Source organism: Grampus griseus, assembly GCF_964374135.1.
Source record: "Grampus griseus genome assembly, chromosome: 19".
Lineage (NCBI taxonomy): Eukaryota > Metazoa > Chordata > Mammalia > Artiodactyla > Delphinidae > Grampus > Grampus griseus.
Genome location: NC_139013.1, coordinates 44,184,011 through 44,198,781, shown reverse-complemented (window position 1 = coordinate 44,198,781; position 14,771 = coordinate 44,184,011). Strand labels below are relative to the sequence as shown.

The 14,771-nt window shown below is 43.6% G+C and overlaps 1 protein-coding gene across 1 annotated transcript in view; it reads right to left on the bottom strand.

The window, feature by feature from the left end:
• PHLPP2 (PH domain and leucine rich repeat protein phosphatase 2) overlaps positions 1 to 14,771 on the bottom strand; it is a 72,922-nt gene continuing 58,151 nt past the window's right edge. Inside the window, exons 14-19 of the mRNA XM_082676376.1 lie at positions 11,407 to 11,569; positions 11,068 to 11,198; positions 9,562 to 9,672; positions 8,527 to 8,721; positions 6,872 to 7,103; positions 1 to 4,658 (exon numbers count right to left, since the gene is read on the bottom strand). Of these exons, the coding sequence (XP_082532502.1) occupies positions 3,504 to 4,658; positions 6,872 to 7,103; positions 8,527 to 8,721; positions 9,562 to 9,672; positions 11,068 to 11,198; positions 11,407 to 11,569 (1,987 nt within the window). The 3' untranslated portion in view covers positions 1 to 3,503. The remainder of the gene's footprint in view (positions 4,659 to 6,871; positions 7,104 to 8,526; positions 8,722 to 9,561; positions 9,673 to 11,067; positions 11,199 to 11,406; positions 11,570 to 14,771) is intronic.

The following is a 14,771-nucleotide window of genomic DNA, read 5'->3' as shown; positions in this document are numbered from 1 at the left end:
ACATGCTCTGGCTCATATTATTGAATTAAAAAATTTAACACATTTCAAAAATATCAAAAATACACTATAATGAGTCTTAGGACTACAATATGACAATGATTGCACAAAACCATAAGATATGAACTCACTGTCTGGATGACATCCACTGGCGACAGTGAGAGAAAACCCTACAGCTTCTGAGAGATGTGCGTGAAATTTTGAAGGAGCTTATGTGTGATTGAATGATCATCAAATGAGGGAAACAGAGCAGGATTTACTGTAGCTGCTTTTCTCAACCCAGGAAGTGCTTACCCAACTATGGGGCAAAAGTCACTAACTGGAGAGAAAGATTAACTTGCCATTGGGGGAGTCTGAAAGTCCTCACCCAGGGGGAAGTAAAAAGTGACACAAGACAGTTCTATAGTGATGCTGAGGACATCACTGAATGGCTTGGAGACTATTTAATAGTTGGTACATTTATCAATAACAGCCAAGTGCTCCCTTATGGAGGTCTCTTCATTAGTAATTATTGAGTAGATAGAGAAGGTGAGCCTGTGGCTTCCAAGTACCTGCTTTTGCTGAAAGCCTACATGGAAAGAAGGGCATCATTTGATATTCAGTAGATCAGCCAAACCTCACTGGCTCCATCTCCTAGAAAATAGCACCCAATGATCACCAAGCTGCTTGTGTTGGCTCTTCTATACACCAGGAAAATGAATTCATCAACTTATTGCACACATACACTCTACAGTAGTATAATAAAGCCCTCTCTTGTAATGAGGAGTGGTAATTCAATGACTCTATGGCAGCACGGTAGATGTATGACATACTAGCATTCAAATTTTCAAATGCATTTTCAATCCATTTGGATAAAAATAAAAATACCATGGCTGCCAAGACTTGTGTATTTTTCTTTCTTCCATGGGACTCCTGGACTGCTCCCATTAAGCAGGAGTGATGTTCTTTCAGAAATTCTCTTAAACATCTCTATTAAATGGGAGGTGCTCACAAGGACCTGAGAATCATGCAGAGGCTGGGATCTCTGGGCTAGAGATCAACGGGCCTCTGCCCACCTGGGGAACACATCTCTGGGTGAAGTCCTGGGAAGTAGATTACATTCACCTGGAGACAGATTACTGGCTTTCACCACCTGACAACCTAATCAGATCACACAATAACTGTAAATGACTTCATAGGTCAAAAGAGTTCTGTGTATTTTTGGTGATGGGCTATGGCCTTTTCATCCCCTGTTTTAACAAAGAGCAATTATAGAGGGAAATGAATCAAAGGAAGTTACAAAAAAGAGTAGTCAGTTTTGGTGTAGCCTATATTAAAGGTTTTCATACAACCTAACATTTCCTGAACATAAATCTACCACATAAAAGAACATCTGGAACTTTAGGGTCCTTCTGACTAAAAAGTAAATACATTTACTTTTAGTAAAGTCATTTCATAACTGGGTTTTGTGGTGGTTCCAGTTAGTAGGGTGGGAAGCTAAGACAAGAAAAGGTTCACAGATAAAGGATTATACTATACTATTGAAGTGGTATATTCCCAAAATAATTTCCAACACTGTCATCTTGGGTTTTTTCCGTCATTTTCATTCCCCCCCCCTAATTTTTCTATTAAAAAATAAGGCGGCAACATACTACTGTTCCCATCTTTCTTACAGCACCTGAACTTTACATGAACCACTATGTTCCCCACTTCAAATCAAGACCTGAGTTCTAAAATTTTGCAGTAGCTAACCAGTAGTTTGACACAGAAAAGCTGTGTTCCTGGTAATTTGGGGACTCAAATTCAGATCCTTGATGGGTTGAACACTAGACAGCCATTGGTATGGAACCCCCCCAAGAGTGTACCCCACTGACACACGCACATGGGTACGGGGCCTCTAAGATGAGGATACATAACCATTTGTGGAGTGGTCATCTGGTTTTCTACCACTGCTTTAACAAAACTTCCCTCCGCCCAAAAAAAAAAAAAAAAAAAGACAAATATATGTATAGATTAACCTTATCTTTAACATTTTGTTTCTCATGAAACAAATTAAAAATGGTTCCACTCTATTTTCTTTTTAATTGTGAAAGTATTTAAAAATTCAAAGCACATTCCCCACTGGGTAACATTAAGCAATGTCAAAACTTCGCAGGAATAAAGAGGAATTAATTTTCCTAAGTAAATCTTCTAAAAGAAAAGGCAACAGAACAGAATTATGGAAGGAACTGCATTTTGCAAGGGTTACATGGAATGTGCAAAAAAAATCAGTAAACCAGGTTTTCTGTAAGCTTAGGATTTTCTCAATTAAGTCTTTCAGAAATTGAGCCCAATACTGTGAAACCATGTGAGATGGATAAGCATTTTCAGAAGAAGACTCTGTTAAACATTAAGAGGTGAACCCTCAACTCACTCCTGATGTTTTAGAAAACCATCTCTCTGCTCTACAGTAAGAGAAGGAACCTGCCTAACCCGGAAGCTCCATCCATCCACCTGTGCTCGTTCGGCCTCAGTCTGTTCAGAGTCATCTATAACTCAAGGTTACTTGCACGTAAGCAGCAGCAGCCTTGGCCCTACGTGCTAGGAGGCTGACTGCCACCTCCATCACATGTTATGGAAAGAGGCCAATCCCCAAATGCCTCTCTTGTGACCTGCTGGGAGGTTCCTAGCAGGTGTCACATTTGTCAAGGAGTTATTCTTTTTGTGATTTGGGGGGAAGTAGTCTTAGTCCTCACTCCTTCCCTACCTTCATCCCCCAAAGAAGGTCCTACTCCCCTGTGTCTCAGGAACGTTCACAGCCTGACATCCAACAGTTAAATCAATTTCCCAGGGCCCCTCCTAGAACCTCCTAGAACCCTCACAGCCGGCGCCAACACCCGACGATCATCCTGCCTGTGGAGAAAGGCGCTGGGCTGCCTCTAAGAAGACTGGCTCGAGCGCAGATTCAAAAATAAAAAGTTCACAGTCAATGAAAAGTGCTCTCACTACATCACATACATAAATGATCTGTTTGATTGGTTCTACATTTCCAATAAACATCATTTTGATAGGCTGTATTCTCGTAGAGAAGAAGGAAAAGCCATGTGACTAGTCACGTTGCATCCCGTCAGGTTGAGATATAAGGTGATTTCTCTGTCACAGAGATCCAACAGCAGCAATCAGTAAAGGGAATCAATCTTCAGTTATTTCCTCCACAGAAATAGTCCCTTTCCTGCCCAGGCAGGCAAATTCTCAAAATCATCCTAGGAGAGAAAGGGTTAATGGCAGGTGGTAGGACTGGTACAGGGCAATGCCTGCCTGCTCCCCAGTAGCCCTGGGGATCCCAATGCAGGTTAAATGTGAAACTGAACACTGATGGTGTTTACTAGCTTATCCAGAGCAAGACCCTGACAGCTCTCACCATGTCTGGCTCCGAGTTCTACCCCCCTCTCATCTGTGGTTTAGAAATGCAGAGGCAGAGTGCCCCTGGTAGGGTGCCCTACCCCACACCTCACAGCCTTCCCAGCGCCATGGCCCCCAGGGGAGTACTACAGCGCCGTGTCAAACTCCTCTGCGAGCTCGGTCCGACCCTCTTCGCTGGAATCAGGCTCAGGCCTGCTTTCCTGGTGGTGTTTCATTTGTTCCTTCACTTCTTCTTCGAGGTCACGAGGTACAACGAACTGGTCCTCCGGCTCCAGCTGAGCGGGGGCAGCAAAATAGCCAGTTTTCTTCCTGGGTGCTTCTGTGGCCACTTCGATGAGGTTCAGACTATCTTCCAGGGGCACAATGGAGCCATTGGAGAGCTTCTTTCCGTAGAGACAGGAAGTGGAGGGAGACTTCTGTAACTCCGTCTTGTCTTTGTTCACTGGCAGAAGGATGCCACTATTCACACTGTTCTGTCTTCGGATCCCAAAAACTAACCCTCTAGCACGTTCCTCGAGGCACGGGATAGGAAAATTCTCTCTAAGAGTGAGAGAGTTCTCAAGCTGCCTGCCCCTACAGCAGTGGATATCTACTTCTACTTCCACCTTGCTGCCATTTGTCATGACCCCTTCAACGGGCTGGTCGTCATCACTGTCCAGGCCGTTGTCGGACTGGTTACTGGAGAAAGTCGCACAGGATGGCTGGCGCTGAAACACCCCTGATGTGGGCGTTGGGTGGAGGCTGCAGCGCCTCTCTGGCCTTGAAAGCAAGGCAGCATCCAGGCCAACAGTGTTATGCTCGTCAGAGGCAGTGGATCCCACCTCACTGCTCACCTCTGAAGTGGACATCTCGCTGCTGAACTCAGAGGCAATACCACTACTGGAGGAAGGAGTGGTTGGCTTGGGCGGGTCCTTGATGGCGGCGGTTGAAGCAAATCCCACAGGACCTGGGAGGGTGAGCCCATTCATTTCACAAGTGCAGCCTTCCTCGCCAACGTTCAAATAAACCACCATCGCACCCACATTGTCCTGACAACCATAGCTCTGCGCTAATGTGCACAGCTTCTTGGCAGCCGCTAATGGGTCTTGTACATGGCATACTGCGTTGACTGCTTCTGTGTATGACAAGTGTTCCCACAATGCTTTGTTTCCCAGAATCAGCAACTCATCCTGAATGGTAAGTGGAGTGGAAGATATGTGGGGCTTGGGGAGGATCCAAGGGTAGAGGTATGTACAGCCCAGCAGCCGGGTACAGCAGGTTACCCCATTCACTTTGTTGTCCTAGAGACAAGCAGAATGCAAACTCTGAGAAACAAGCAACAATGACACCGAATTTTATATCTCTCTAGATCACAATGCTTAGGGCTCTACAATAAAACAGAATTGACATGTTATGTGGTTTTTCCTAGGATCTGTGTAATTTTAAGTGGACTTACGAAAAATAAATGTGTAGAATTCTAAAAGGACAAAATATCAAATGGGTATTATTCTGCAAATAGTTCAGAGGACTGAGTTAAAACCAGTTAAAATTAAGTGGCTAAAAGGCACCTCCGTCTCAAAAGATATTTGCTCTAACATGAAGTATAGGCCTCAGCATGTTCTTAAATAGAGAAACATCTGTTAGAAAAACAATAAGCAAAACTATCAATTCCCCATCACTAGTATTCTTGGAGGGGCCAAAACTCAGATGGGTCACTAAATATGACTTCTCATTTAAAGGCAGAGTTGGGACTGAAGATACTGAATGGCTAAGAGAATTTTTATAGCTAAAGCACCGAATAATGCCTAAAGTCTGAAATCTGTGGCATGATTTACCTACTCTGTAATGGTTGTACCAAGAACGATGTAATTCTAAACTCAGAGGACAAGGAATAACCCTGGTTGCGGGCTGGGAATGTTTATCTGCCAGATGCTTCATATTGATGTCTTCTCAAGATAAAACCACACAAAACTGCTAAAGCCCTCAATATGCTAATTTCACAGTTGCAGTCATTCTTTGGGTGAAAATCCTGCCTCATTTATCAGAATTTGTCACAAACTCTCGAAATTTATCATCTTATTTTCCTTACCTGTAAAATGAAAATAAAAGCACTTCTATCATGGGGGTTATTGTGAAGCTTAAACAAAACAGTGAAAGTACAATGCTTAGCAAATAACAAGAAAACAATAAATGTCCGTAGTTATAAAAATGTTTCCTACTTGTCCAGGACTCCCTAAGAAAAATCTGAACATTATCTAAATTCTGTAATAGACTAATCAAGCAAAAAGTTATCTTTTATCTTTCATCTTTCATTTGTTTTGACTGAAAGACTCTCCTAAGACCAAATTTCCCGAATCTCCACAGCATCAACCACATTATAATGATACTTTTTTTGGTTTTGTGCTTCCTTGGATGGAATCTTTTATAGTCCTTATTACAGAATTCTGACAGAACAGACAGCCTAGAAGTGGACCCACACATATAGTCGACTGATCTTTGACAAAGGAGCCAAGGGAATTCAGTGAAGAAAGGACAGTCTATTTCAAAACACGGTGCTGGGTCAACTGGACATTCACATGCCAAACATGGTGCTGGGTCAACAGGACACTCACGTGCCAAAAAAGAAAAAATACCTAGACATGGAGCAGCTTACACCTTTCACAAACATTAATCCAAAATAAAACACAGACCTAAATGTAAACTTCTAGAAGATAACATAGAAGAAAATCTAAGTGACTTTGGGTTTGGCAATGAGTTTTTAGATACAACACCAAAAGCATGACCCATGAAAGAAGAAAATTGGTAAGCGGGACTTCATTAAACTAGAAACTTCTGCTCTGCAAAAGACAGTTAAAAGAATGAAAGACAAGCCACAGACCGGGAGAAAATATTTGCAAAACATTTCGGATAAGGACTTGTATCCAAAATACACAAAGAACTCAACAATAAAGAAACAAACAATCCAATTAAAAATGGGCAAAAGATCTGAACAAAATTCTGCTTTGCAGTAAACAATGTCCACATGTAATTGCTAAAGTCTTTTTGAAAGCAAAAAACGTTATGCTAACTTCTGAAAAGGGAGAAAAGTTATAGAGATACTGATGCTTCTTTATTAAAAAAAACAATACCAGAGTATACTAAGCCATATACAATATAAAAAGGAAAAATACTGTGAAACTTTTCATTTCAGAACAGGGATGTCAAACTATAAAACTTTTTTTCTTCTGTTTGGAATAACAAACCAGATGAAAATTAACCAAGGAGGACATTTACATTTATTTTACATGCTATATATGTCTCAAGGACCACAAATTAGGATTTTTCATTTCTAATTAATTTGCTTTTTCTTTCTGCTAGTCATTAGCTGCTCATTAGATTTTCTTTTATTACTATTTTCAGGATTGGATACAATTTACAGGGCTTGATAGGAAGAAAATGGACATTCACTGTTCTATGCAGAACAGCATTCATTAGATTCGGGGAGCGGAGGTGACCGGTGGAGAGCAAGATTCACCTCTGTTATGATGGCTTTTTGGTCCTTCACCCTCTGAGCCTCCTCTGGGTCCTGTTCCAGGCTGAAGACTTTAGACAGGGGCAGTGGCTTCCCACTTCGGCACAGGACTGCTTGGCACGTGCCAACGTTGGCCACGGTCAAGCTAAAGCTACTTGTTGGATCGGCAGTGTCAGGGCGGATATAACAAAGGAGAGCAGAAGAGCCCAGCTTCTGGCCAGCCATTCCTAATTTCCTGTTGAGAAAGAAAAGAAAATGAAAACATGGCAGCTAGTTTTAGAAGAAAGCAGCGGTCCTTCCTGTCCATGACTCCCTCGTTTTTTGCCGTGTGACTGAAGCCGCTTCACCCTCCTCCGTCGGAGGGCAGCCTCTTGATGTGGGTGATGATGGTGAAGACAGCCTTGCCTTCTACTCTTAGCTGAGAAATTTTACCAAAAGGGTCCGGGTAGAGGAGACAAGGTGTGGCTTTCTCTGTTGCTTCTGCTTGTCTGATCATAGACTACAATGACCTAATTCGGCGGCTTCCAACGGTAGCAAATCAGAAACACCTGAAGGGCTTGTTAAAGACAACACTGGGCCCACCCCCAGAGTTTCTGATTCAGTGGGTAAGGGGCTGGCCCAATAATCTACATTCCAATAAGTTTCTGTGATGCTGAGGCTGCTCGTCCTAGAATAACACTTTGTGAACCACTTACTTAGGCTGTAAGTTCCCTGAAGGAAGGCCCATAATTTTCCTTGTATTTCTCCCATACACATGGCATCCATCCCCCTCAGCGCTTGGTACACAATGCTAAGTACAGAGCAGATGCTATCAGAAAGATCTGGTTTCAAATTCCAGCTCTGCCATTTACGGGCTATAGATCCTCAGCAAGTTGATGCTCCTGAGAAATTTTTCTGATTAAAATACGCACCTCCACGGCTTGTTTTGAAAATTAAAGATACAGTATGAAAAATGCTTGGTACAGTGCCCAGCTCTTGAGAAGTGCTTCATAAACTGAGTTTCCTTTCCCACACCCTTTATTTTGCCAAGTCCCTAGGCTCAATTCTATTACTGAAAAACAGAATCCTTTCTCAACATCTTTGTGTTATAATGACAGATAAAACCACCTCGGGCTCCAGGTTGTTCCGTTTCAACCTTGATTATACGAAGGTACACCCTCTCAGTTGTATGTACCCTTTATGCAGCCCACCTGATGTGCAAGATGCTCTATTAGCCACTAAGAGATTTTCAACAGTTTGGTTTATAGGGTTTTTGCCCTTAAGTGGCTTAGATTTCAGTGAGGAGATTACTTGGTAAATCCCCAATAATAAGTATTTTAAACACAAGAATCTGATGAGTGCTTAACCTTTTGTAGGTCTCTTATAAAGGATTACCACCTTCCTTCCCCGAAATGCGCATACACACACACAACCTTTTGCGCATGATTTCTGGGCTTTCCAGCTTCTCAGAAGCCTTCGGTTTCAACAGAGAAAACAGATGCCTCTTCAAAGAGCCAAAGTCCCCACATTCCATGCTGATGGAGAGAATGGTCACAGAACAAAGAGCAAGATCTCACCTTGCCCCTGTACTTATAACTGAGACCCTGACCTTCTGGCTTAGTGAGATTTATTTTCCAAAAGCAGGGCCGAGTTAGGAATTATTCAACCCACCTGCTTACCTGTGAGATACCAAGAAGGTGTGAGCCATGAAAACTGTGTCATTTGTTGACTGCTGTACCTCTTCCAAAAGCACATCTGCCATGGTACACTGGAGTAGGCGAGGGAGCTCCTCATTTCGGTCCCCATCAAACATGCCATACACAGCTCCCACGCCCTCTGCAAAGTTATCCACAGCTAGAGCAGATATACATAGCCTATCACAGAAACAGGAGAAAGACAAACAACGAAGAAAGTTAGTGGTAAAGCATTCTTCTCCAGGGAGGCTTCTTTAAAAAAGTAAGTATTGATTGAGGGTGGAGAAGAATAGTAGTAAATCCTAATCTACACATGAAAAAAAGTGTTACAGAAGATAAGTAAGCAGCATCTTAAAGAGTTGATGCCATAAGAAAAGGGGGAATTCAGCCACATTCAGGAGCAGTACATATTAGCTCTGCAATGCTGTGGAAGGCTGGGAAAATTAGATGTTTTCTCTTCGTAGTGATTAAGGACTAGTATCAACACCCTTCAGCCAAACACTCCCCCGGGTGCACAACACACCTGTGGTTGCATAAGTTGAGTTTATTATGCCTTGCAACAAGAGAAAGCACACCATGGGACTCTGGGGTATATAAGAGGGTATTGGAAAAACTCTAGTACAGGATTTGTGTCTGCCTGGGTCATTTTGGGGAAGATCTAACAAAGTGGGGGATCATACTAGATTGGGTGCTGTCAGAAAGCAGGGCTATTCTATGGTTGCGTACCTCAATAAATCTTATCTACAGGGAAAGAAGATTAGCATGGGGACAAAGCTGTGATTGATAAAGAAAGCAGCAGTCACCCATCTTAGTCATGAGATGGGGTGTGGGTGTTTTGTGGACTGCACATTCATTTTGTTTTGTCTTACTGGATCATGGTCTCAGAGGAATCTTATCTGATGTTGGCATTCTGTGATTTGTTTATGTCCAACAGGAGAACAACATGGCCTAGCTTTCAGCACCAGATCCTTTCCCAGATGTCAGGGGAACTTTCTCAGTCTCCATGGCCATGATACTCACTTGTTTCTCTGTCCTGCCATCTCAGCCAGTCCATGGCTCCAGAAGGTTGATGTAACTGTAGAATCAGTGGTTGGCAAAGGTTTCTGATCAATTTTCAGGGTGGTGATATGGCTGTGGGAAGTGGAGGAAGGGAAGTTTAAACCGTATATGCTTCTGTACTTTACAGAAGCTATCCCAACAATAATTTACGTTTTTATAAAATAATCTGTTGACAGACCAAGACTAATTTCCAGAGAGACCAAAGAAAGTAGTATGCTGACCCACTAGCCAAGAAGAGAGAGAGGGCTTCCCTGGTGGCGCAGTGGTTGAGAGCCCGCCTGCCGATATAGGGGACACGGGTTCGTGCCCCGGTCTGGGAAGATCCCATATGCCGCGGAGCGGCTGGGCCCGTGAGCCATGGCCGCTGAGCCTGCGCGTCTGGAGCCTGTGCTCCGCAACAGGGGAGAGACCTGCTCACTGCTGTGGGAGAGACCACAGCAGTGAGAGGCCCGCGTTATCGCAAAAAAAAAAAAAAAAAGAAGAGAGAGAAAGGAAAGGGGTGGGAGGAAGAAATAGGGGCCAATTTTGTTATAATCGATGCCGTTCATTTCAATGAAAAACTAAGCACAACAAAGATTTCTAAGTTTCAACTGTCTACTTATTTTAAGTATTTTGATACAGTGAAGTCTTGGTACAATGAATGAGCTTGCATTGTCTTAGATGTAATGTAATGCGATCTGTGCCACCTAAATTACCTATGCCTGCTGTATAATCACACCCACTCAGGATGGCTGTTCTCTTGCTCTCTGTATGACCCTGCCCAACCAGTGCCTGCCTCACCCACACCCTACTCGCCTGACTGACCTTCCCTCTGAATCACAGAGCCTGATCGGTAAATGCCTGCATACCTACCTCCCCACCCCCACGTCACTCGGCCCCAGCTAGTGACTGTTCTCATCTTTAGATCAGAACTCTCTCTACTATGAGAGTTTTTCAAAGGGCTGGCAAGGGGGCGTGCCTCTGCTCGTTTCCCAGGTAACTGATGAGCCAACCTCCCTCTATAACTGGTAACCTCCCTCTCCCCCAGTAGTAAAGACACTACCATGTCCTGCCCACCAGATGCTGCACACAGTGGGGTGTTGCTCCGGGACCTTGCTTCAGACATGTAAGATCCTCCTACCCGTTAAAACATGATGTCTCTGTTGCTGACTCTGGGCTCTTTCTTTGGTCTCGAGGTTGGCCAAGTACAGGGCTTGCAGGCCTGTGGGGTGCAGCCCCACACCTGCCCTGTAAAGATACTGGGGTACGGCTGAGCAGTACCCACGATGTTGAGTTCGAATATCTATGGGCTGACTGCTGGACAGAACACCCATCGAAAACTGACTCAAAGAAGAGAACTGAGGGGCTTTATGATCTAATTCATTCTACTCCTTTAATGAACTGAGGTCTCCACAGTCCTTAAGAAGAACCACACAAGGCTGGTGGGAGTTACAGCACATGTGGATTCAACTTCGTAAGTCTTCCTACCTAAATGTGTCTAGCGTCTTGTGTTCCAGAACCAGATTTGTATTTCCAGTTAGGTCCAGGTCTTGTAAAGTAGCAGGCAGAGACTCTGGAATCAGGATTTCGGTCAAGTCGTTGCAACTTAGGTCTACAAACTGAGAGGAAAACACAGAGATTAAGTTAATTCTTAACTCCCTAAGGGTCAATGTCCTACTATATCCTCAAAGGGAATTTAATTTCTTCCCAGAAGTCAATTAAATATACTGTGATCCCAAACCGCCACTTTCCTCTTCCTTAGAAGAGAACTGTCTCAGTCACACGCCTCCCATCACCCCCAGACACCATTCCAGCACACAGAAGTACCTGTATCTGAGGCAACTGCAGTATTTCCGGGAAAATGCTAATGTGATTGGAGTGCGCCACCAGAGTGTGCAGCCTTTTGCAGTTTGCGATGGTCGTGGGGATGGTTTTAAGCTTGTTGCCACTTAGGTTCAGTTCCTCCAATTGCTCCAATTTATTTAGTTTGCTGTAAAGGAAACACCAAAATACCATACTGCACCCGAATGAGCAGCTGCCAAACAAGTTCCACAGCTGCCAGAGTACAGAGGTGACCGACCTGCTGCCCAATGACCAGCCAGAATGAAACAGCCACGAGGGTGGACAAACACTCTCGCCGAGCCTCAGCCGCATCTCCCTCCCTCTCAGTGCATTTCAAGGGCTGAACCCTCCTTGCGCTTCTCCTGCAGCTGCTGGATCTTTAGGGCATGAACATCTTCCTATTATCTGACTTCTAGGAAGCAGCTGAATTGGCATCAGCCTGGGGTTGGTCGACCAGTTACAGTACTTGCTTTGCCACTAACTAGTTGCAAAATACTGGGTAGATTAGTGTCAGCGGACATCAACAGCCTTGGCTATAACGTAAAGAAGTTGTACTAAATCATCACTAAGATTGTTTTTAGTTTTATTTATTTTTAATTTATTTTTTTAAATTTAATTGATTTATTTAATTCTTGGCTGCTTTGGGTCTTAGTTGCGGCACGCGGGATCTTTGTTGTGTTGCACAGGCTCTTTGACGTCATGCACAGGCTCTTTGTTGTGGCGCGTGGGCGTCTCTCTAGTTGTGGTGCGCAGGCTCCAGAGAGCGTGGGCTCTGTAGTTTGTGGCACGCGGGCTCTCTAACTGAGGTGCGAGGGCTTAGTTGCCCCGAGGCATGTGGGATCCTAGTTCCCCGACCAGGGATTGAACCCGCGTCCCCTGCATTGGAAGGCGGATTCTTTAGCACTGGACCACCAGAGAATTCCCTCCTTTTAGTTTTAAATTTCTAGGGACTTCCCTGGTGGCACAGTGGTACAGAGTCCTCCTGCTAGTGCAGGGGACACGGGTTCAAGCCCTGGTCCGGGAAGATCCCACATGCTGCAGAGCAACTAAGCCTGTGCGCCACAACTACTGAGTCTGCGTACCACAACCACTGAAGCCCACACGCCTAGAAACCGTGCTCCGCAACAAGAGAAGCCACCGCAATGAGAAGCATACACAGCGAAACGAAGAGTAGCCACCCGCTCGCCGCAGCTAGGGAAAACCCTTGTGCAGCAACAAAGACCCAACACGGCCAAAACTAAATAAATAAAATAAATTTTAAAAAAATAATAAATTTCTACAGTTATTCATAACATAATCCACCTTCAGTAAACATTTATCAAGTGCCTAGAATGCACACAGCGCTGTGCTAGGGACTGTGATGCAGGCGATTCACACTGTCCCTCCAGTAAGCAAAGTTTTCCACACAGTAAGCAAAACATCTTAAGGTGGCCTAACACCTTTATCAGATTATTACAAATTGCTCTGATTTCTCTTTATCTACCAATTTTAAACACTGTAAAAATAATAAACTGTTGTAACATAGAAAGTTTAGCAAATAAAGAAAATAAATCAATGATAATACCAATTTGAAAAAATTACTATTTTCATTTTGCTGAATTTCCTGCTAAATTTTTCATATGTAGATTTTACATGAAATTTATATCCTGCCCTTTTCACATATCATAAATATTGATAATTTTCATTGCTAGAAAATTGATAAATACTTTGTAATAGTTAAGCTCAGTAAAATTGTTTTCTTTCTTATTACAATAGTAATACTCACTGAAAAAAACTGAAAAATAAAGATGAACATAAAAAAAAAACCTTTTAATCCCACAACCAGATTTAATCTCCGACGACAATTTGGTGGAGAGTAGTCTTGGCCTTTTTAATGCATGAAACTCTATGTTTCGAATTAAAACATGATGCTTATCATATGTATTGTTTAATAATATATTTTTAAAATATTCCCACGTCCAAATTTCACGCTTTCTCTTACACAATTCCGTACTTGGATCCTTCTGACTTATAGATAGAAACGCAGCATCTGTATCTCATTCAGTGTCTTACTAAGCACCCAGAACTGTGCTAGATTCTGAAAATAGTCCAAAGGAAACAAAAGACTTGGGATTGTGCCTGTGCAATTATAACACTGTTCAGGAGATAACTTGACAGGAGATTTATTATTCAGTACGGAACATACATTTTCTTTAAAATAATGCTCTAAATTCCATTCATTCATTCATTTATTCATTCATTTAGGCTCTGTTGGGTCTTTGGTTGCTGCGCGCGGGCTTTCTCTAGTCGTGGCGAGCGGGGGCTACTCTTCGTTGTGGTGCGCAGGCTTCTCATTGTGGTGGCTTCTCTTGCTGCGGAGCATGGGCTCTAGGTGCGCAGACTTCAGTAGTTGTGGCTCATGGGCTCAGTAGTTGTGGTGCATGGGCTCAGTTGCTCTGCGGCATGTGGGATCTTCCTGGACCAGGGCTCGAACAAGTGTCACCTGCACTGGCAGGCGGATTCTTAACCACTGCGCCACCAGGGAAGTCACCCATTTAGTTTTATCATCTGTATTCAGATTATTCTAATTTTGTGTAATCTCCTGTTGATCCTTGTCCTTACTTCTAACTTCTTAGTTTCATATTCTTAGGTGTGTTTTAAGTTTTCTATCAGCCTGCTTTTGACCACTCCAACAGTAAGAGTGTCGTCAAATTAGGTGGAATTCATTAGTTTCAGAGTATTACGTCTGGTATCTCCCAACAGCTTCATAAACTAATGTAACTTGTCAGTGGTGCGTCATTTGCACTTTATATGAACATATTTGAGAAAAACTGAATTAATCTGATAGGATTTCAAGAGATCTATCACATCCTGAAATTAAGATTCTGTATTCACTTTAAAAGCCATTGTTCAGGGACTTCCCTGGTGGCCCAATGGTTAAGAATCCGCCTGCCAATGCAGGGGACACAGGTTCAAGCCCTCGTCCAAGAAGATCCCACATGCCCCAGAGCAACTAAGCTCATGTGCCACAACTACAGAGCCTGTGCTCTACAGCCCGTGAAAAACAACTACTGAAGCCCGCACGCCTAGAGCCCATGCTCCACAACAAAGAGAAGCCACCACAGGGCTTCCCTGGTGGCGCAGTGGTTGAGAGTCCACCTGCCGATGCAGGGGACATGGGTTCGTGCCCCGGTCCAGGAAGATCCCACATGCCGCGGAGCGGCTAGGTGCGTGAGCCATGGCCACTGAGCCTGCGCGTCCAGAGCCTCTGCTCCACAACGGGAGAGGCCACAACAGTGAGAGGCCCGCGTACTGGGGGAAAAAAAAAAAAAAAAAAAGAGAGAAGCCACCACAATGAGAAGCCCATACAC